This window comes from Hippoglossus stenolepis, chromosome 16 (assembly GCF_022539355.2).
Source record: "Hippoglossus stenolepis isolate QCI-W04-F060 chromosome 16, HSTE1.2, whole genome shotgun sequence".
NCBI classification, from domain to species: domain Eukaryota; kingdom Metazoa; phylum Chordata; class Actinopteri; order Pleuronectiformes; family Pleuronectidae; genus Hippoglossus; species Hippoglossus stenolepis.
In genome coordinates this window covers 13,306,121-13,326,895 of record NC_061498.1, presented here as the reverse complement: position 1 = coordinate 13,326,895, position 20,775 = coordinate 13,306,121, and the positions used below count along the sequence as shown (strand labels likewise).

The 20,775-nt window shown below is 40.2% G+C and overlaps 1 protein-coding gene across 2 annotated transcripts in view; it reads right to left on the bottom strand.

The window, feature by feature from the left end:
- Positions 1-1,701: 1,701 nt before the first annotated feature.
- Positions 1,702-20,775, bottom strand: part of elfn1a (extracellular leucine-rich repeat and fibronectin type III domain containing 1a) — a 68,959-nt gene continuing 49,885 nt past the window's right edge. Inside the window, exons 1-2 of one of the 2 annotated variants that reach the window (XM_035179754.2) lie at positions 6,711-7,058; positions 1,702-5,089 (exon numbers count right to left, since the gene is read on the bottom strand). In XM_035179754.2, coding sequence (XP_035035645.1) covers positions 2,338-4,710 — 2,373 coding nt within the window. In that variant the 5' untranslated portion in view covers positions 4,711-5,089; positions 6,711-7,058 and the 3' untranslated portion in view covers positions 1,702-2,337. Of the gene's footprint in view, positions 5,090-6,710; positions 7,059-20,775 lie in introns of those variants that run through there. The other variant, XM_035179753.2, reaches the window with a different exon arrangement.

Sequence of the window (20,775 nt, the reverse complement as noted above, 5' to 3'; positions counted from 1 at the left end):
TCCAAGGGAAGAGAAATTTAGATGCAAGTCCTTATCTTGCATATATGTGCCTCAAAAAGTAGGTCGTAATCACACTATTGGAAATAACAATTATGGAAATGATGTTTGTGGTTTGTTTAAAGCACCACATGTATTACAGCTGTCCAACATAATGAAGTATGAATTATTGTTCATGGGCGTTTTCCGTTTGTGTGTAAAAGAACTTCAGTGGAATCACCCTGAAATTTGACAAGGAATTGAAATCTTTGAGGAAATACTTCGATGTATTGAACAAAAATATATTGTTTATCTCTGTTATGTTTTCAACTGCCTCTTCTTCTACAATGATTCAATGGCACCCAACTGGAGAATTAGCACCATCAACTGTTAAATGCTCTTAATATTCAGATAAAACACACACTCATCTCTATTTTCTCGAGCTGATTTGCTGGTTATTCTAATTCAAAATCTTCACGAAACTTAGACGCACGCTTGTCTAACAGAACTGTTAAAATAAAGAAGATCTGCTACTTGGGAAGTTTGTTTCCTTGAATTGGGACAAACATTTATGCATTGTGATTGTTATAACAATTTTCAACATCAGTCAATATTTCTTCTTACAATATCGCTTTAGCCCTGGACCTAACGATTTACTATACTAGTACAATATACTTTCAAATAAACTTTTTATTTATTTATTTAGGAAATTAAACACCTATCACTTGATCATAAACATGCAATGAATCATCATGAGCCTGTTTGGAATAAGTTATATAAACAACTTACAATGAAAAATCTAATCTTCTATTTCCTCGAAAAAACTAAATAAAAAAAATCATGATTTACAAATTCACAGCCAGTAAGTCAGAGGATTCAGTTTCACATTCTCAAATTTTACTCTAGCATGTTGATATTCGTCTGGTAAGTAGCTTTCACAATATACAAAAAGATTTTAACAGCCTAGCAGTTGGAAATAAAACAAAACCTTTCAGCAAGCAACAAGGCCCGGCCGAATGACAAACTACTTTCCTGCACGTATCGGATCAAACGTTATGCGATATAATACACTGGAAGAAATATTAAAGCAAAACAGAAACAAAAACGAAATAGAACAGTCGGCAAAAAACAGCAAATAAATATTTCCTTGAAAAAACACATAAAAGCTGCCATAGACAGATCAGAATAAGTATCTGTTACATTCATCCATCGGGCTCTCCTGCAGGGAGGAGCAGCTGTTTGTGTACCCAAACAACAGGTGATGGAGTACTGCTGCTTTCCCCTTTTGAAATGTTACTGATTAATACTCATTACCATCTCGTGTGTTGTGGAAATTGTTGTTTCCCAATGTTTTCACTTTTTAAGTAGTAACTGATACAGTAAAAAAAAAAAGAAAAAAGGAGAAGGAGTCAACATAGACCTACTGCTGTATGTTCATATGATTCCCAGACTGTGCAGAGATATTGTAAACATTTCAGCTTTTTCTACTTTGGTACTAAAGATACAAACGATGGTTCACGACACTGATAACCGAGCTCCAGTACAGCGTGTGATTTACTGCAGCTCATCACAAACCAGCCAGTGGAAATCTCGTCCTGTGATTTAAGGGGACTTGAAAACTGAAACCATCTGTATCATGTAAATGCATGTAAAAGCTTTAAGAAAGATGAGAATATATATATATATATATATATATATATATATATATATATATGTGTATGAAAAAAAACATCAGGCGGCAAAGGTTAAAATGACAAATGTCCTGACAAGTTTGAAGTGGGACATGCCGGTGTTTAGCAACAAGATAATCCAAATAAACAGCGCTCCGTTTGATAAACCCAGCTCATCCAGTAATACGTTTCCATTTACACAGCAAACATTGCAAATATAGAAACCCATATCTGTACATAGTTCTGTTAAATTAGATAAATTCAGGGAGGGGAAGGAAAACCGAAAAAGTTATTTTTCAATAAAAGGTCCAGATAGTTCTTCAAAAAATATTGAGGTTTCATTAAACATATCTTCATATAGTAGTTTCATATTACACAACAGCAAATCCACTGTCACAGGACTTGGCCATGCGATACCCAAAAAACCTATAATCCATTGTAACATATATGTCATTACTTTGCAATATATATTTTCTCTTTAATAGATAAAAGTTTTCCCGTTGGATGCTTTACATAATATGACAAATTTAAAGAATGTTTACCCCATTTTTGTCACAGTCGAAAACAGAATTTTATACACGCGAGTGAGTAGTTGATTATAATAATGGAAGTTTCCATTGATTCAATAGTCAGATGAAGTTCTTGTGTCATTTCTGCAACGTGTGGTCCATTTTAAAAACATCTAAAGTGGTTATGATTTCTGTTGGGCTGACACTCCTTTCCAGTAGTCTAAAATATCGTGCAGGTCCTCATCCTTTGCAAACTGGACTTTCTTCCGCAGTGCATGCCCTGCAGCCATGTACTCATCATCTTTGTGCCGTTTCCGGTGGAGTTTGAACCGCTCCCAGATGCTATGTGAAGGTTTGCAGTAGTACTCGGGACTGGAAGAATAGCTTAGATTGTGATATTGAGATGACAGCTGGGAGTACGCTAAGTCTCTGGAGCGGGTGTGAGTGAGCGGGTCCAGCATGGAGGACTTGTGGCCGTCGGGTCCTTCCAGCTCCTCTATCTGAGCATCGGGGTACGAGTGCCGGTGGTCACTGTAGTGGCGGATCTTCTCCGCCTCAGCCCTCAGGATGGTGGCAGCAGGTGTTACAGTGAGGATGGTCTCTCCCGTTGGGGAGGTTTTCTCTATGTACTTGGATTCAGTGCGATAAGGTCTGGGGCTTCGCATGGGCCCTCCTGTGGCAGTGCTGGGCCTCTTTGGTGAGACATCAGAGGTCCGATGCCTCTGCAGAGAATGATGGTAGCTGTCCGTGTACACTGGCGACAGCAGGCTGGACTTATTCTGTGGGTGTTCGGATATTAGTACGAGCTGAGGCTCTGCTGTCGACACGGCTCCGGATTTCACTCCTTGAAAAGAGGTGGATTCTGACTTTAGAGCATCTATACAGTTGTTAATTATCTGATTGACTTTATCCACCTCTTTTGCAATGGTGGAAATCTCTGCCACCGACCCCTGGCTGTTCCCGGGCATTCCCATGTCACACTCCCTGCGTTCATGGTGTTCCATACTCCGCACCTCCATGTAATTTCCCTTCATCATTTTAGGAGTATCACTTATCTCTTGAAATTTGTACTGCTCCATTTCAGCAGCAGATGGTAGGTACGGCATACGGGCCATGCTCTCCCCAGCCAACAGCTGCTTCTGCGACATTCGGGAAATAGTCCCCCCTTCCATTTCTTGTCCATACTTAAGTTCCATTATATTTTTCTTCAGGGTACCTGCTTTTTTGTGCTTTTCATCTTGCTGACGCTTTCTTCGCAAGCAATAGTAGACCACCCCAAGAAAAATGACCATGCTAAAGAGGCAGCCTAAAATTGTCATAATATAATGAGTGGCAGTTGCATTGTTTACAGCTCTGTCCTTCTCAGCCCGAGGGCCTGTGGTGACAGTCAGACAAGTGTGGTTGTGTCTAAGGGAGTTTCGTATTGAAGCCACACAGTATGTGTAGTTAGTGTGGGGTTTAAGGTTTTTCAGTTCGATATCCTCTGTGATATCTTTTAGATTTCGAATTTCTGTGAAGAAGCTGTTGTTGTACAGAATGAGGATGTACATCTTTTTGTAAGGATGGGGGATCTGAACTGTGATGGTGGCACCTGTATTCGTTACTTGCTTCACTTTCATCTGAGGGGTTACTTCCACGGTGCTGTAGGTCGCACTGATGGTAATGTCATCTGGTTCTGTGCCTGATGGACAGTCTTCCAGCCCGCAGAGTGTTGAGTCTGGTGGGGGCGTTGAAGAGTCAGTGGGCAAAGCAATAAATGGCGTCACATAGTCATCCGTGCACACAGTTTTGAGCATGTGGAGTGCGTTTCGATATGTCGGATTGTTCGGATTTTGGCTCAGTAAACTAAAACCGGAGACGCCGGGTGGGGAGTCGCAGACCATCCGCTCGTTCGTCCTGTTTGGGAAAACCGAGAGCCATTTGACAAAACCAAGTAATTCACATGAGCAGTTGAAAGGATTGGTGTACAGCTCGCAGGTGGTCAGTTTATTCAGACTGGTAAACGTGGACCCGTCTAACTGTTGGATTCGGTTCATGGAGAGGTCAATGTTCTCTATGTTGGGGCATTCCCAAAAGGCATTGGGTGTCACAGTCTCTATCAGGTTTGCCTGGAGGTAGAGGTATTGCAGCTTTCCTAAACCCCTGAGGATTCCCTCTGTCAGGTTGCGCAACTTGTTGAAGCCCATTTGCAGGACTTGTAAGTTAAACTGAGCAGAAAAGGCCCCGTCCTCGATGTAGGAGATTTCATTCTTTGTCAGGTTCAGGTAGGTCAAGTTGGCAAAGCGACTAAGAGCAGAATAATGGATGCTTTTGATTTTGTTTTCATTCAAACGAAGGTCCACAATGGTGCTGTTAATATGCTGGGGGATGGCCTCATAAGGTGGTTGGTTTTGGCTACAAATTGCAAGCCATACAAAGCCCTTTTCACCCTCAATCAACCAGCAGTCTCCACTGACTCTGCCAATGTGAGTCAAATATACAATGGCTACAGACCAAAACAAGGCACTCATCACCACGCCTAAGCCGCAGGCCATTGGTGCTTCTCTGAGAGTCATGTGCGGGGCCAGAAAATGATGAAAGGGGCGATACCACTGTGGTTTCAGCACGGCGGAGACGATCCTGTTGGAAATTCAGCTGGATGTTCAACTGTTCTCAGGGTCAGAAGCACTCCTTTTGTTTGTCTCCTCTTCATTGATGGATGGTGTTGTCCCCATGTACCAGTCGGAAAAAAGTCGAGTATCTGCCTTTATTCTGAGTTTCTTTCATCAGGGGTTTCCTGCAGGGAACTTGTGTCGGTGGTTTAAAAGAGAATTCACCACCTCGGGTCGGCTTGTGCTTTGCTCCTTAGAGGTTACCATCATTAAACGGTCTCATCTTATTGTTTCTGCCACGGCCTTCCTCCCTGTGTCTCTCTCGCGTGCTCGGAGGAATAACCTGCAGAATGGAGACACAAGAAGAGCACACAGGCGACATTAATTAGGCTACGTTTTATCAGGAGAGGAAATGCACATTTATTACATACGTTGGTGTTGAAATGTTGCTCTCAATTCCTGGCGTTCGTGTTTACTGCAAGCTCTCCTTGTTCATGCTCCAGCAATTATTTTGTACACAATTTAAGAGGTGTTTTCAGTCCCTGTGGCAGAATGCTAATAAAGGAAACCGTTGGCCAATTACCACTTGACAGGTGGGGAAAAGCAGGGTCCCTGTTTTCACACCATTAACCTGAGGGCTGTCAGACGCAACTGAGGGAGGCCAATGTTAAGAAGCTGCATTAAATCAATTATACAGCACCACATGAAGTGACGCTCCGGATCAATGTATTGAGGGTTTTTCTTCTGAAAACCTTTATGAATAAATTAAAAATAATTTTGAGCGCTGGATTATACAAGAGAAAAGACCGAATTTGTGTTCAAGGTGTGATAACCGGAACGTACCAAATTAAATTAAAGTTGTTTGAAAGGGGGAGATGAGCCATGGTGACAAATTAGGAAAAAAATAAAAACGATGCTCTGTGAACTGCAGAAGAAGCGGCTGTGGAAAGAAAATCTCTAACTTATACCTTTCATTCTTTCTTGACACTTCAAGTTAATCTTGTGTCTTTAGTACCACATTTGATATGCTCACAGCACTTGTTGTGCTCCATGTGGTTTTGCTTTTCGTGCAGTTTCTTACAGTAAGATAATACTGTTAATCCACTGTGTGATATCTATGTGACAGTTATAGGATAATGGTGAATAACCGTAACTATGGCACAAGTACAGAAAAGTCGGCAAACTGGCTGTTAAATGTCAGATCAAAATTGTTATTATCAAAGGTTAATTAACTAGTTAATTAGGCCCCTGTTATTGCAAATATCATATCAAATAAATTGTGAGTGTGACTGTTATCAATATGGATGACCATGAAGCCGGGTATAAATCACAGCTCTACAGTCCACATGACAAATCATATAAAAAACAGTCTGTCTGCATCGGTCCATCAACCTTATGTTTGAATGTGTCCGGCTGTGATTGGGATCATATTAGAATTGGCATAATATATTTGTAGTGTAAATATTAGTTTTAAATGATTTAACATAAAACCAATACTAGCTTTTTATTGTTTATTTATGATACTATGTGGCTGATTAAGTTAATCTAAAGATAATTTGTAGGGGAGTACGTTTTTCTCTTGGTGACTACACGAGAAATGTAATTTAACAGGCAGCATGGGGATGTTTATACTTTAATGAGAAAGGATTTCATATACATAGATATATGAAGATTAAGCAGTAAGTAATTTCAATACATTTATTTAGAAATGGAAACTTATCGAAATGAAGACACTGAAGAAATATTGAAAAATATAACCTCAGGTATTGATCTAGTCTTTTAGATCATCAGCTAATCGGACACGGGACCGGATTATTTGCCATGTGGAGACACAGGGGGTGTGAGGGGACTTTTGTGTTAGAGGACATGTCCCTACACAAAAAGAGATAATAGCACTGTTGAAACAGATTCAATGTGACAGTTCATGGCAGAGAGAATAGACTTCAAGTTGAAACCCCACCTACCATTGCAGACCTGAAGACCATTCCTGCTGTCGTTTGACCTTTTGTGAATAAGGTTTATCACGTTACAATCACACTAGTGTTGTGGTCCTGCTCATCATACATCAAGCTGGCGATGCAAATGTCCCTTTTGTTTTGCACTATGGGCACCAGATAGGGACCCACGCCAGTTATGACACCATTATCTTGGCTGAGGGTAATATCAGGTGTGTTACTTTGCAGATCTAATCGGTTTGGGTCCGAAACCGTACGTCACCACTCAATGATCCCGTCTTTTCGGTTATACTTTCTCAAAATACTCTTTCCATCTCTTTAGTTAGTCCCCAAGTGTTCGGTGTAGCGGCACTACAAAGCTCAGGACTTTGACACCAGAGACAATGGTTTGCATCCTGAGTGCGCTGTGGTCTGTGAAAGGGAAAGATTGGGGTTAAAATGTCAATAAAAAACAAGATTTAAATGCTGCCAAAGGAAGCCTAAATTAAGGACTAAACCCAGAGTGTTTATATTACCATAAACAAGTTGTTGCAAGGGCCTGAATACAACCATGAAAGATGTTAATCATTCTCTAGCTGCTACGAGCAGATATTTTTTGGGGTAAACAAATGATATATGTTGTCAGTGAAAATAATGAGATTTCAGATTGCATTACATTCATTAAACATGTTTCCTGACTATGAAGTAAACAAACTTAATTCAGGTAAGATTTGCTGTTGTAAGTTATATCAAAGATACAGCAGCAGTCAAAATGTCAATATTGCACAATTGTGGGAAAACCCTGGATTATTTACAGGGCTTTATTAAACATTCAGAGCCAACAGACATTCAGTGTCCCAAAAAATATGTGTGTAAGATTGTGTCAGATAAACCATAAGTGACATATGGCTGAAGTTTAACTATTTAAAACTTAGGTAATGGTTTAAAAAAAAATTGAAAACATAAATTGTAACGGTCGGCCATAAAAAGCAAACTCTGGTTTCCTTCACCTCCCAACCTGTACTTTTCTCTTTTCTACTCCTCAGGACAAAACTGAGGTTGGTGAATGTTTTAGTTTTCCCCCCAATTTGTGTTCAATCATAAAATTCTCCTTGCAGTGAGTTGACACTATCAAACGAGCCGGTACAAATCATTGTGTTCGCCACATTCAATATTTCTTAACACATTTCCAATACATCTACCGTACATAAGAGCTGCCGTCGTCACGATAACACAGCATAACATCTTTGACAGAATAATAATAATAGCTAAAACAGAATGATTCATTTGCATGTTATCTGGCAAAAAACATTCCAGTTCTGAACCGTGCCAGCAGTAAGCGCTGCACCGTCTGCTGATAAACTGATACACTGGAACATTGGTGAGATAATCTGAGGCGTTGAATGTTTCTCATAGATTTGAGTTGGGCCTAGAGGGTGAGATTATATGTGAATGTGCCGTGTTGCTCGTGCATTAGCCCTTCTGTGCTTTATGTTCCATAAATTGAGTGAAAATAAGGACGCTCGTACGGTATCTTTTCATTGCCAATTCGCTGTTTCCGCTTTTCCATTTCCACTCTTTACCAAATGCGTACTACAGCATGCCCGTATGCTACGCGGTGGCTGCAAAGACCATTTTCAATAAACTTGGATATTTTGTCTGGTGGCAGTTGGCATTAATATTTCATTGTCAATATGAATCTGGAAAAAAACGACAACTTAGGTCAGGCCCTTTTGCTGACCTGTGCAAGTATAACAATATGCTGTCCGTATATTCATATAAGTAGCCTACATGAGCTGAGAGTCATTGAAACGTGCACAAGAGGCGGCGTTGCATACACAAATGAAGGGCAAATTTTGCTGCGTAGAAACTGTTCTTAATTGTGCCCTTCCTTGGTTGACACAGTTCATAGACGTTATCTGCAACTGGGATGGGGTGATCAAGCAAAAGCGCTGGTCAGCTATTCAAGTCTAGATAAAGAGCAGGAATAAATGCTGTGGCGGCGCACCCTGCTACAGAATGCCAAAGGCTGCCATTACAACTCCACCTTCATGATGACAAAAGAGCAGCGGCGGAGGAGCAGAGAAGAAAAGAACACTCTCAAGGCCCCTGGGAGGAAAGAGGTTCCAAATCAAATGTTCCATGAAATGAATATGAAAAATACAGCTCTGCGGAATGTCTGGCAAGGCAAGAGATCTCTTAAAGAAAAACGGTGTCTTGTTATTATTCCCCAGTCTCTGACCTTTATCGCAAATACAGCATGGCAGAAACTGAGCTCATCTGACCCGACCTCCGCTTGCTCACAGCGTGGCACATGGTACAAGAGCCTTTAGCGGCTAAATGGAGGTTTAAGTAAAAGAGAAGTCTCCACTCATTTAGAATGCATTGGCTGTGTTTTGTTTGCCCACAGTGACTCACTCCTCCGACTGATTCACTGGCTCACCACTGAAACCCATGCATAAATTACAGCCAGATGACTTCCCTTTGTTAGAGTAAACACAGAAACACAAGGCACGCTCACACTGATGCCCGATACTGTATCTTTTCCTTTTTCCAGATTTTACATTAGGAAACTGCACCTTAACTCCTGCAACTATAGCGTCCCGATAAATCCACGGGCATGTGCCGACAAACTCAACGCCCGTAAAGAGTCGTAAATTGTTAAGGGACAAACAAAGCAACAACGTACAGTGAAATTGATTTTCAGTGGCTTAGTTTTATGCAAATCACACCATATTGTTCAGTCAAACCTTCAATCGGGCCTAAAGAAGCGAGCAGTGTGCGTCGCCTCGTGAGAGCTGAGGTCTGTTTGCCACCACACACCCACTTTCCATAATGGCAGCAATCTGTAAGGTCCAGCGCGAGCCCTGAGTGCAGCAGGCCAGAACACCCAAGGCATCAGAGCCGAGTCTATTCCCCTATCAGACACGGGCAGCCATTCCACAGTCTCTTTTCCATTTAGACTTTATGCGCTGGGTAATGAAGGCTTTTCTTTTTCTTGTGCTGGTCGGTGGATAACCTATTGAAACCCTGCTTTTGAAGAGGGATTCAAAAACAACCTCGTAAATTTCTGTTCCACTCGCTTGGGGCCCCGTCATACTTCACTTAGTAAACCATTGGCTCCTTTTTCCCCCCTTCTCTTTTCTTTTCTTTTTTTAGATTGACCGACTCACGGTTGAATACATCTGTCCACTGGTTACAGTTTTCATTCATGTTTGTGATGAACCGTGTAATAAACAGTATCTAGGGATTTAATAAAAGTAATTAAGTTCATCACTATCTGACTTTAAGATTTGTTGTTCTTGATCTGCTGCATATAAGTGGGCAAGTTCATTGAGACAAACAACTTATGACAAATTCTACAGGTTCACATGTTTTCTTGGTCAATAAATTATAATCATAATATCAATAAATTGATAACCAGTTAATGGCCAAAACAGCAAATTATGCTTAAATATGGATGTTGCTACACACACATCTTCAACCAGATGACACTGAAGATCTATACATTTTGTTCACAGTTTCAAAGTGGGCACCAACTTACTATCTGACCAAATCTGGAATATGCAACCTTCTGTTCTGTTCCTGAGCAATGGTTAAATTATTTGCAGATTTTCATTTTTTTTTGTTTTCCAGAAATTTGACTTTTTGGATGTAAAATGTCATCACTTCAATCAGCTCACCTACTGCAAGGTGACACTTTAAAGAAATTACCTCAAGGTGTTTCCTGACATATCACGTTCAGGAGAGCAGGACAAACATACGTACCAAAGAGTTTAAAAACACAAATTCCCTCTGGCCACAGCTGTGATCGGTGCGGAGGCGGGAAAAGGTTAGAAATGTGGCTGTAAATGTGGAGGATTACAATCACTAGTACAGGGCTCGTTCCAAACATGTCTGCATTGACTGTTTGCTTGGCCTGAGGTGATGCTGGTTCAAGCTTTTATTTCCATAACTGTAAAAGTGACCTGCAGTAATCTAGCTGCGCCACGGCAGTCAAAGACCAAGGTCAATGTGGCTATAAATCGAGAATTATTGCATTAATTATTATAAAATCCAAAAGATCAAAAGTTAAATTCACTGTGCTATTTTAATAGTGTACATATATGTTTTTTTATTAGATTCCAAGTCTTCGCTATATGTACTGTATATTATTGTGTAGATACATTTATGGAGAGCCATGGATGTGCACTGCAACTTGACTGGTTGGAAGAGACAAAACTCAATCTTGGTTGTTCTAGTTTAGCCGCACGTAATCAACAAAATTGGAGGTTCTGATTGTTTTAGAGCCATCTAGTGGGAAATCAGACAGGAGGTCAGATGCTGAGGCGAGGTTTGAAGTAGGTGCTGCAGTGGTAGTGACAGGCTGGGCAGCACTTTAAGAGAAATCGCTGGGCTGCAGTGGCTCTCTGTGCCTCGCTGGAGCCTTTATATGAGGAGCAGGAGAGTTGTCCACTCTCACACAACGCCTCGGGAGTGCTGCTCCACCACAAGAGCCAGTGCTTCAAGGCGAACTTTGACAGAAGCTCCAGACCATCACACTGAGAAAAAATAATAAAAGATCTTGAACTGAGTGTGTCTCCATCCACACAAAGACCCATGGTATCGTATGCACAGCCACCTGTCTGCAACACACCGTCCTCTCTGGCTCTCTCTGCTTCTCATTCTCCCCCTTTGTTCGTCACCGTGTCTGTCCAGACAATTTCACCGTGCATACTAAACGAGTATTTTTTTATCTGTTCTTCCTCCAAGTGGCTACAAAAGCCTGGTTTCAATGAATCTGTTTTTACAGTTTGAGGCCGTACTTTTTGTTGTTTCAGCCCCTGCTTCCTATCTGGTGCTTTGTGGCGGTGAAGGTGCCTCAATCTCTGAGGACGCTCCTCATCCATACCAATGACTGCCCTTTATTTGATGTCATTGAAAATGCATACGTTTCTTGCTGGCAAGAATGAAAAAAGTAAAGATGGGAAGCCAGAAGTGAAGAATCAATTGGGATGAAATGGAACTACTTCTCTTGGGGCGGGAAAACATCGTGCTCATTGAGGTACTGAATTGCTTTGGAGAGAGGGAGGACGATGGCACATATGCTTGGGTTATATAGAAAGGTATTAACGTCATACATTAGTTTGGTAAAAGTTTGGCACTTTGTATGTCTTTTTCTGTGGATGAGAACTCAGCAAATTTAATATTTTTAGTCAGTATAACCTAACTCCCCTTGCAATTGATTCGTATTGTGTACTACCTTAATGCATATTAGTTTTCTACACAAAGCCTTTTATCCCAACCTAACAACTGCCTCAACAATTGCGTTGCTTCTTTATTTACAGCCTTAGGAAGCTTTCAGCACATGATTTCTCAATGTGACCTCCTGAGGATGAAATAAAGTCAAAAATATGTTGATACCTCCTGGGTTTGGACTCATAAATATTTTGTGAAGAGCTGTTGATAATAAATGAGCTAAAGATCAATTTGAAAACAACAACACTCCTTGGGATTTTTGATTTAACAGCAGATTCCTTACACTGTAAAAAAGCACATTAGCTTGAAAGTTGGCTATATTGCTTTCTGTTATATCCGCTGTCAATTGTTAATGCAACACACTATAGGTGTGAGTCCAGTGTAAGGAACATTTTTACTACTTGACTTTATGTGCAACAATGGTCTTACCAACATTATAAGCAGACAAACATTCTTACATTTATTATTATTATTATTATTTTTCTTCATTATCACACATTTAAATAATAATTACAATACTCCTACACGATGAAGAGCACAATGTGTCGTTATTCAAGGTACAAGGATTAAGGACCATAAACACTGAGTTGTGATTTATCAATTATTCATAGTTTATTCGTAGTTTCATATGTGACCACCTCGCATGTTGCAATTTATTAAATGTGTTATGTGAAAAATATTCCACTGATGTTAAGATGGGGAAAGCAGCACATTTTAGAGAATGTTTGGATTTTTAAGGATAAAAAATAGTTTTCACTGTACATTTTCTTTTGATTGACTAATTGATTAAGCAATTCATAGACTAATGATTGCAGCTCTAAAAATAGAAAAAGCTGATAAACAAACACATCTTTCCAATATAAAACACTGTTGAAGCAAAAAGGTAAAAGAAAATATATAAACCTTAATTTTAGTGTCTTTGCTCTGTTATCTCACATCTCTGTTTTGCAGAGGTTAATAACGACAAATAATGATTTACTGCTGCCAGTAGGCGCAGGCCCACACTAATTAGCTGCAAATTAGCATCAGGATAATAAGTATAGCCAAAGTGTGGGTTGATTTCAGTTAATGCTGATGACACATTTGTGTTAAATGTCAAACAACAGATGCTTTCTGGATAATTAAGGCCATTGAGTGCAAAGGTTTGAATTTTGAAGCTGCCTCTTGTCATACTCCACAGTTACATTCAGCCCCACTCGCTGCTTGGTATTCCACACAGGTGTCATACTTTGTAAAACTTGAAATGACTTACTGCCCTGCCATCTCTTGTAAATTCCCAATATCTCACTCTATTGTTCTTCGGTGTATCCCGAGTCCTTCAGCAGGCTCATGACCTAGTGCGACTCGAGCTTAGGCGAGAACAAAAAATCTCATTACAAACTCAAAGCTCTCGTTTGGGTGACACCTCTTATAAAGATGATACGCTATGGAGAATGGCAAGGAATCAAACGGCGCTGATGGAAACAGATGCATCGGTGAAATGCTGGGGCGGAATTAATTTAGCCCCGCACAACAGTTAGCAGAAAGTTGCATCCTACTCAGCCCCATACAGCTTCTTGCTCAACATTAATGCTGTGATCGTCGTGCAGTAAACATAGAAAAAATACTATTCTATAACAAAATCATAACGGTTCAGCTCGACAGGAGGCACACTGAACCGGGCATGAAACAGCAACTGAGCTACAGAGAGAATTTATCAAAGCGAGAGGAGCACAGAAGAGTTTAATTTAATACTGTGCGTTTCAGAATGAGATACAACTTGGAATAACACCTGAAGGTTTAAACGCAATTTTCCAGGCCATCAACTGACCATTGACTCGGCACAGGGTTTTTTTTGCCCCTCCGAGCCAAAGAGTCTGCCCGCAATGTCCCTCGCTGCTGACTCATGACATGTTGAGCTAAAGTGGGAGCAATTGTGCAGCCCCAAACATGACCGCAACTTATGACGACGACTCACTATTCATGGATCGAGGGTTCTATCGAGCCGCTCGGTCAACTCTGTCACGTTTTCACGCTTTCATTAATATCTCATGTTTGGAGATAAATGAGAAATTGCAAAGTTCACATGTGCTGACAAAATCCCAGATAAGACATCTATCCTTATCTTTGTCAATTACCCCCACGTTGCTCGGCCAAGGTTTCCTCACCAATTAACCTTCACAGAGTGACAGGAGCTAATTCAATTATGCTGGACTGCAGGACCGTGCCTGGGACTGACGGCTCAACTTGCCTCGGTTTTCTGATTGACAAGCTGCAAACAAGAGCAGCCATTCCCCTTTGCTGGATGTTTCTATCTGTCCGGGCCTGATGGACCATCTGACACATTTCGGGAGAGGACATTATCACTTGGCGCTCCGCACAGAGGGCTGTGAGACAAGTTCAATCAAATAAATCTACATCTTGAAAAGTCTGTTTAGCTTTGGGGAATTGTACCTTCGTACACAGATTAAGGACACTCGCGTCAAAGTTTTGATCTTTTATTTGCATATGTATGCATTTTACTTTGGTAGTATGCCACCGCTCATTTGATGCTCTGGAACAAAAATCAGCAGCGACAGTGCCTGAATTCAGAAACACACTGCAGAGGCACTTTCAAATTCCCATACAGTACCAAAATGCTAATACAGGAAGAGACTGTAGTATGCAGCAAAATGGTGATGAAGACATGGAACTCAATGTTGCTGTTGGCAGATGTTTTATATTGACTGCCCATTGTGACAGATGGATCGTGATCGTTCACGATTTGAACATCCGACACAAATTACTCCATCTCCAGTTGCACTGAAAACTCTCCATGGCCTAACTGCTCCCTATTTTCAGTTTATCACTGCATGTTGTTTGAATGTATATAAAATATTCATTGACATCCATAAAATGCCACAGCGACACACACAAACATGAGCGTGAATGCACTCCAGGAAGTCCTTTCTTAACAGTTGGAAGCTGCTGTTGAGGGAAATGTCTTCACTGTGTCCAATTGTCCATAGCAACCAATAAAAATGATAATGTTTTCTGTTCATCATTTTTATTTTGTATCAGATTGATGTAATTAAAAAGGTCATTGGGAGAATGAGGTTGCTGATGCCAAATTTTCTGTTACATTTTCCTCATTGTTTGACTTTTCTTTCCTGGTCCAGACGTTGTTTTTGATGTTGACAGAAACTTAAAACTATAAATTGATGCAATCTGACTCAACACAATCCACTGTAGGAGCTGTAGAGTTAACTTATTGGAAAAGTTCTGACTTCAGAAACACATACATTTTCATCATGTAGCGTAGTCAGACCAGTCAACAGTCTTTAGAGGAGTTCAGTGATGGATTTCAGTGTTGTTTTCCCTGAGTTTTGAGCTGCGCTGCTTGGCTACAGATCCCATTGGCAAATCCACAAGTAAGCTCAATATTTGACACGATTTAACTGATTAAACTGCAGAGCTCAATAAACTGTGCCTACAAATTTAGACTCTGGGTAATAAATCCAACTGAGGAGCTAAACTAACAGGAAATATAGCTGTCTGAATAATTTCAGCTAGTTTAATTCCCCCCAATGGCACCTTGGCCAAGTGTGCTCTATATCGTCATGTGCATCATCACAATGATTTTGATGTTAATTAATTAGTATTCTCATTTCAGAACAGGAGTGTCATGTCTCGCAAAACAAATACCCGATCTTGATCTAACAAACAAAGCAGCGTGTTCAAATGCCTGGTGTGTCATACAATAACAATGACGTTCAACACTATTTCCAGCTGCAGAAAATAGTTCCCTTGTCTTTCGACTGTGGTGGAAATGTGGGGAAATGTTGATCTGCAGGAACCTTTTTAAAATACATGTATGTTGTGGGACTTAAAGTTTTAGGTTGAAACGTGTCTTTGCATGTCTCTGTTGCCATTTTGCATATTTTGTAATAGTTTGGTCTCTTTCTGCTCTCATTTCTTCCTTTACTGGTCATTTCATGCTTGGAAGTTGAATTGAGGTTACCATGGAACTTGGTGTTGTGGATGCGGAATAGATCAGAGAAGAAGCCATTATATTTTGATGTGGATCCAGATCAGGAGGTGGATCCAGGAAATGTTTTGCTTTCTTTAACATTGAGCGTATCTCAATATCTCAGTATCTCTTTGAGCGTAATAAACATGAATGGATCTTTATGAAAAAAATCTGACGTCTTTAGGGAACTGTGAATTTAAATATGGTTTCATAAGGTAGAGGTGTGCGCTCTAATGAGTGGTGTCATCAAAGTGTCCGCAAGCCCCGACTTTCATATTCGACTCGAAACGAGGACATTTCAACGGTGTTTTAAGCCTAAAAGTCAACCAGAAGTGGCTGAGCTAGCAGACGTTAGCATTTCCGAAGGTCGCTGAATGCAACTTATTGGAAGATATCAGTGGAGTCGAAATTTGAATGCTGGGGCTTCCGGACACTCGTATGACACCAGAGGAGCAGTTTGGAGGCATGTTAATTTTTTTTTACGTCTAAAGATAGTTCACTAATTTCTTCAATTGTATTGGATTTGCCTGCAACTCCCCTGTTTACCCCTGAAACTCCAACAGTGTTTTGTGGACTCAAACACACAATTTTCATTTCTGGGTGAACTATCCCTTTAAGCCCCCATACACGGGTCGCCACTGGTGTGAGTATCCTTGATGGACAGAAAACAACATGATTGTAGACTGTAGCCATGGAGCCGCACCCTGAGACCCTTGACCCCCAGGACTGGTGCCTATAGAAAGCCTGATTATTGATCCGTCCATCGGTGGTTGCATTTAAGATTGTGGTGGTCGCTGACATTAGAAATGAGCAGCAGTAGCAACAGATTCCAGAAGCAAGTCAGTCTGGTATATAAAAGTGTGTATAGATTTTACTCAAAAGGATCAAAGTGACAGGAGGGAAAATCAATTGTTGTTAGCAAAGATGTTGAAGAGGTCTTGTCTTTCCTGATGCAGAAATTTGATCCATCTATGAGAATTACAAGAATAAAAGGAAACAGGGGGAAGGTAAATGGAAACAACCACCTCGCGCGATGGTAATGTTGAGAAATAAAACTGTCTTTGCCTGGAAAGGAAAGTTATTGTTTCTGACAGGACAAATTCTCTCCGGCTCGACAACGGGGAGGTGGGGATGCAACAGAGGGATCGTTCTCGACTATCAAAGGAATGAAATGTTTCTTCGGTGCGTGAGATGACAGGTAGACCACTGGGAGGACTTCTATCCCAGTTAGGCTGGAGGATGCTACAAATAATGGCTTTGAATGCTGATGGACACTAGTGGAGATAAACGGACATAAACTGCCCTGATGGCATCGGCCAGAATTTGCATTTTTATTGCTGTTGTCCTTTTGAATTTACTTCCACAGTCGCACATGGGAAACACAGGAATCTTTTCCTTAGCTTATAGGAAGAATATTGTGGCAAGTCCTTATATTAATCAGTGGGAAATATGTCATACAGTCCAGTGCTCGAGCAGCTTTCACATGTGATTCCAACCTGGTCATCATCACAGGCCTCCTCTTTGGCAGGTAATTTATCAGAAAAGATTTCCCTTTCTAAGAAACACTTAAATGAGACTTTTAATAGCAGCGTCCACCACATTACAAACCCTCCTCAGGAAAACAACAGCCCCTCTTTCACAAATGCTCCTCATCCACATCTACTGCCTTTTCCACACTTACTGTAAAGTACCTGCACACGGGGCTGGCTTGTCAATAAATGTCATCTGTGTCCTAACCCACTAAGGAGATGAGCCAGAGGCAATTACCATTGTACAACATAGAAGAAAAGGTCATATGACACGGTATGTCACATGGACAGATGCCGTGTGTGATGTGATTAATCATTTCGCCATTCTTTGTGGAAATGACTGATTTCAGCCATTATGACACATTTATTCTGATTTCACTGTGCTTTTAAGTAAGTGCTTTAGTTGATAAAATTTGCACATTTGAGGGGGCTGTAAAAGTAAAAGCAAGGTAACTTTATTATAAGTTAGAGCATAAGTAACAGTATCTCCATGAAATGGTATAAATGTTGTGGTAAAAATATATACATTTTACACGTGTACAACTTAAAGAGAAGGCTACTTGGAAAGTGCCCCCTGAGAAGATATAAAGAGTATTACATCAAATTGATCAAAAATATATTAAAACATTTAACATGAAATGAAAGAAATTGTTATACCCACACACACTGTAAGCCTGTTTCAAATGTTATCATTACCTCTGCCAAAGATGTCATGTTTTCCTCTGTGTTGGTTTTTTATTTAGCAGGATGACGCAAAAATTAACCAAGTGATTTCCATGAAATTTTCTGCAAGGGTTGGGCATTACCCATGGAAGACGTATAAAATGATGGTGTGATATTTATAGGTGTGTGCCGTTTGGTCCAGATTCATACAAATTCTGGATGTAGTGAATTTAAATGTGATTTCATAAAGGGACTGCTGGGCCTTGCCCGGAGGTGTGCACTCTACTGAGTAACATCCCAGTTTAAATCGATTTTCAACAATTTGTATTTTAATTTAATCAATTATAGTGCACATTATTCCACCTTCTGCAATTGAGAGGAATGAGGCAATTAAAGCAACAGATTAAATAGTTTAGTCAGTGTAACACACCGATACCTGTAAACACTGTATAAGTAAATGCAGCTTCTGTACAGTTCACTTGGGTTTCGGCTGATTGTTGCTGGAGCACCGTCTGTGATATTGATGAATGAAACTTTATTGACTTGTTTACTCTTATCATTAATCTACTGTTCATTTTGTGGATTAATTGCACCTTCAGCCAGGTTTTCAAAACCCAGAGGATGAGTGATTCTTTGTTGTCGCCGGGCCTGTGCCACAATCCTGACACATTACCGCCCAAGTTGGACAGCCAGACACTGATACTAATCTATAATCCATTTGAGATGCAATTTTCATCTACCAAAGGGATGAAGGCATCAAGCAGCGCAGTGGGGATGTAAAACACATAAATCAAACCTGAAATGTTCCTGAAATGAGGTCACTTCCTGTAAAATGGAAATAACCAAACACAGCAAAGTTACGATGGAAATTATAGATAATGATGTTTTACTTATATTAAAAAGTGACGGCAATAAGAAGGTTGAATTAACATTGTGAAGGTGGAGGTGAGTCAGAGAGATTAAAAACTAATAAAAACAACCTGCAAATGGTTTCGTGAGTGGCCGGTTGTCGCCTATGCTGCTATCCTGTAATCTTTCAGAGCAAAAGAAAACTTCTTAAAATGCATTAAACTAGAGTAAATGTGCCATGAGAAGCTTATGCACTCGAGACACTTCCCACATCACTTTTATCTTTATATTATAATCACCTAAGAATGACCTAATTGGCACAGAAAACTGCGCATGCTTTTGATACGTCTATAAAGATTCAATTACCTCCATTTTTTGTTATGATATTAATAACCTATAAGAAATCTAATACTAGCTTGCAGGCGTAGAAACACAGTGTATTGGATAAAGTCTCAAAAGAAATTAGTAGATTAACGCTGCACTGAGACATTTCAAAGGATTTCTTTTCTCTTAAAGGACAGCATTTGACAAGAGGAAATCTAAAAGCAGATGGCCAGAGATCCTTCTTTAAAGGTGAGTGGACTCACGTTTTAATCCCACTCTAAGGGCGATAAACCCTGAGCCTCAATTATCTTCTCTTTTCTCACTGCAGATCATGGCCGAGTCTGTGTTTTCAGAATAACGAATGCATTAAACATGCCGGCGCTACTTGTCATTGCTTCAGTCTGACGAGCTAAATTCGCATCCAGACACGGGGCCTTCGTCTTCTGCGGCGCGACCGAATGAATGGCACGTAATAAGGAGGGAGGAATTGAGGTGTCATGATTTGAGAAAAGTCCCCGTCATGCAGAGTAGAGGTGCCAAAGCGTTTTATCAGCCATGTGGAGAGAAATCATTAGAGAGTCTGTAATGAATGGCCGACATCTGTCTGTCAAAACCGCGTAGTACAGTTTTGACTTCCATTCATTTTCTACATGATTGCCTTTCTCATTGCAGAGTCACAGCCGGGTTGGCTGTGCACGTCTTTATTAACAAAATTCCATGAAAGTAATGGAGTTGATATCATAAGAACTGCTCTTCTGTTGACTGAGTCTTATTTAGGCCTTTCCAGTGTTTGTTGTGTGGATACACTGTGGACTCCTTTTAGTTTTTTAACGGAACCGGTTTGTGGCTCTGGATTTTCAAACTCTTAAGAAACAGTCTTTCATCTTTTCACCTTGATATTTTATGATGTTTACGACTTTTATGAGAATTACCTATAAACCTGATTTGAAACTGATGGCTTCAATTTGTCTGCTACAGAAAATGGAATATCCCATCTTTTTAAATGAGTTGAAGTGCAGTAACATTATCGTGTGAAATAACACTTTACTTTATTTGCCCGTGAATTACCTTTCAGTAAATTAAATGAACATGCGATATGTATTTGTTCAGGCATAACCCACACAACATTTGCAATATTCCTTTTATTATTGTTTGGTTAAATAAAAATGCTTTATGGTTATTTCTTTATTTTGCTACTTTCATTAAAATGCGGCAGCCCATTTCTAATAAAGAGGAGGGGTCATCACTTCAACACTTTTATGCATATCGTGTTAGAACGAAAAGACAAATAAAGTTTGGTTCTGCAATAATATTTATTATTTTTACACATACACTCGTCAGGTCTGGGACCAAAATCAAAAGGGAAGCGAAGCCAGGGTAAATTTATCATGCAGGCGTCTAAACCTGTTTATTTAGGTTGACTGAAGTTTAAGATATTGCAGCTTTAACACTGATGAACTCAGAATGCACAGGATGTTTACTGAATGCATGATCAGATATGGAT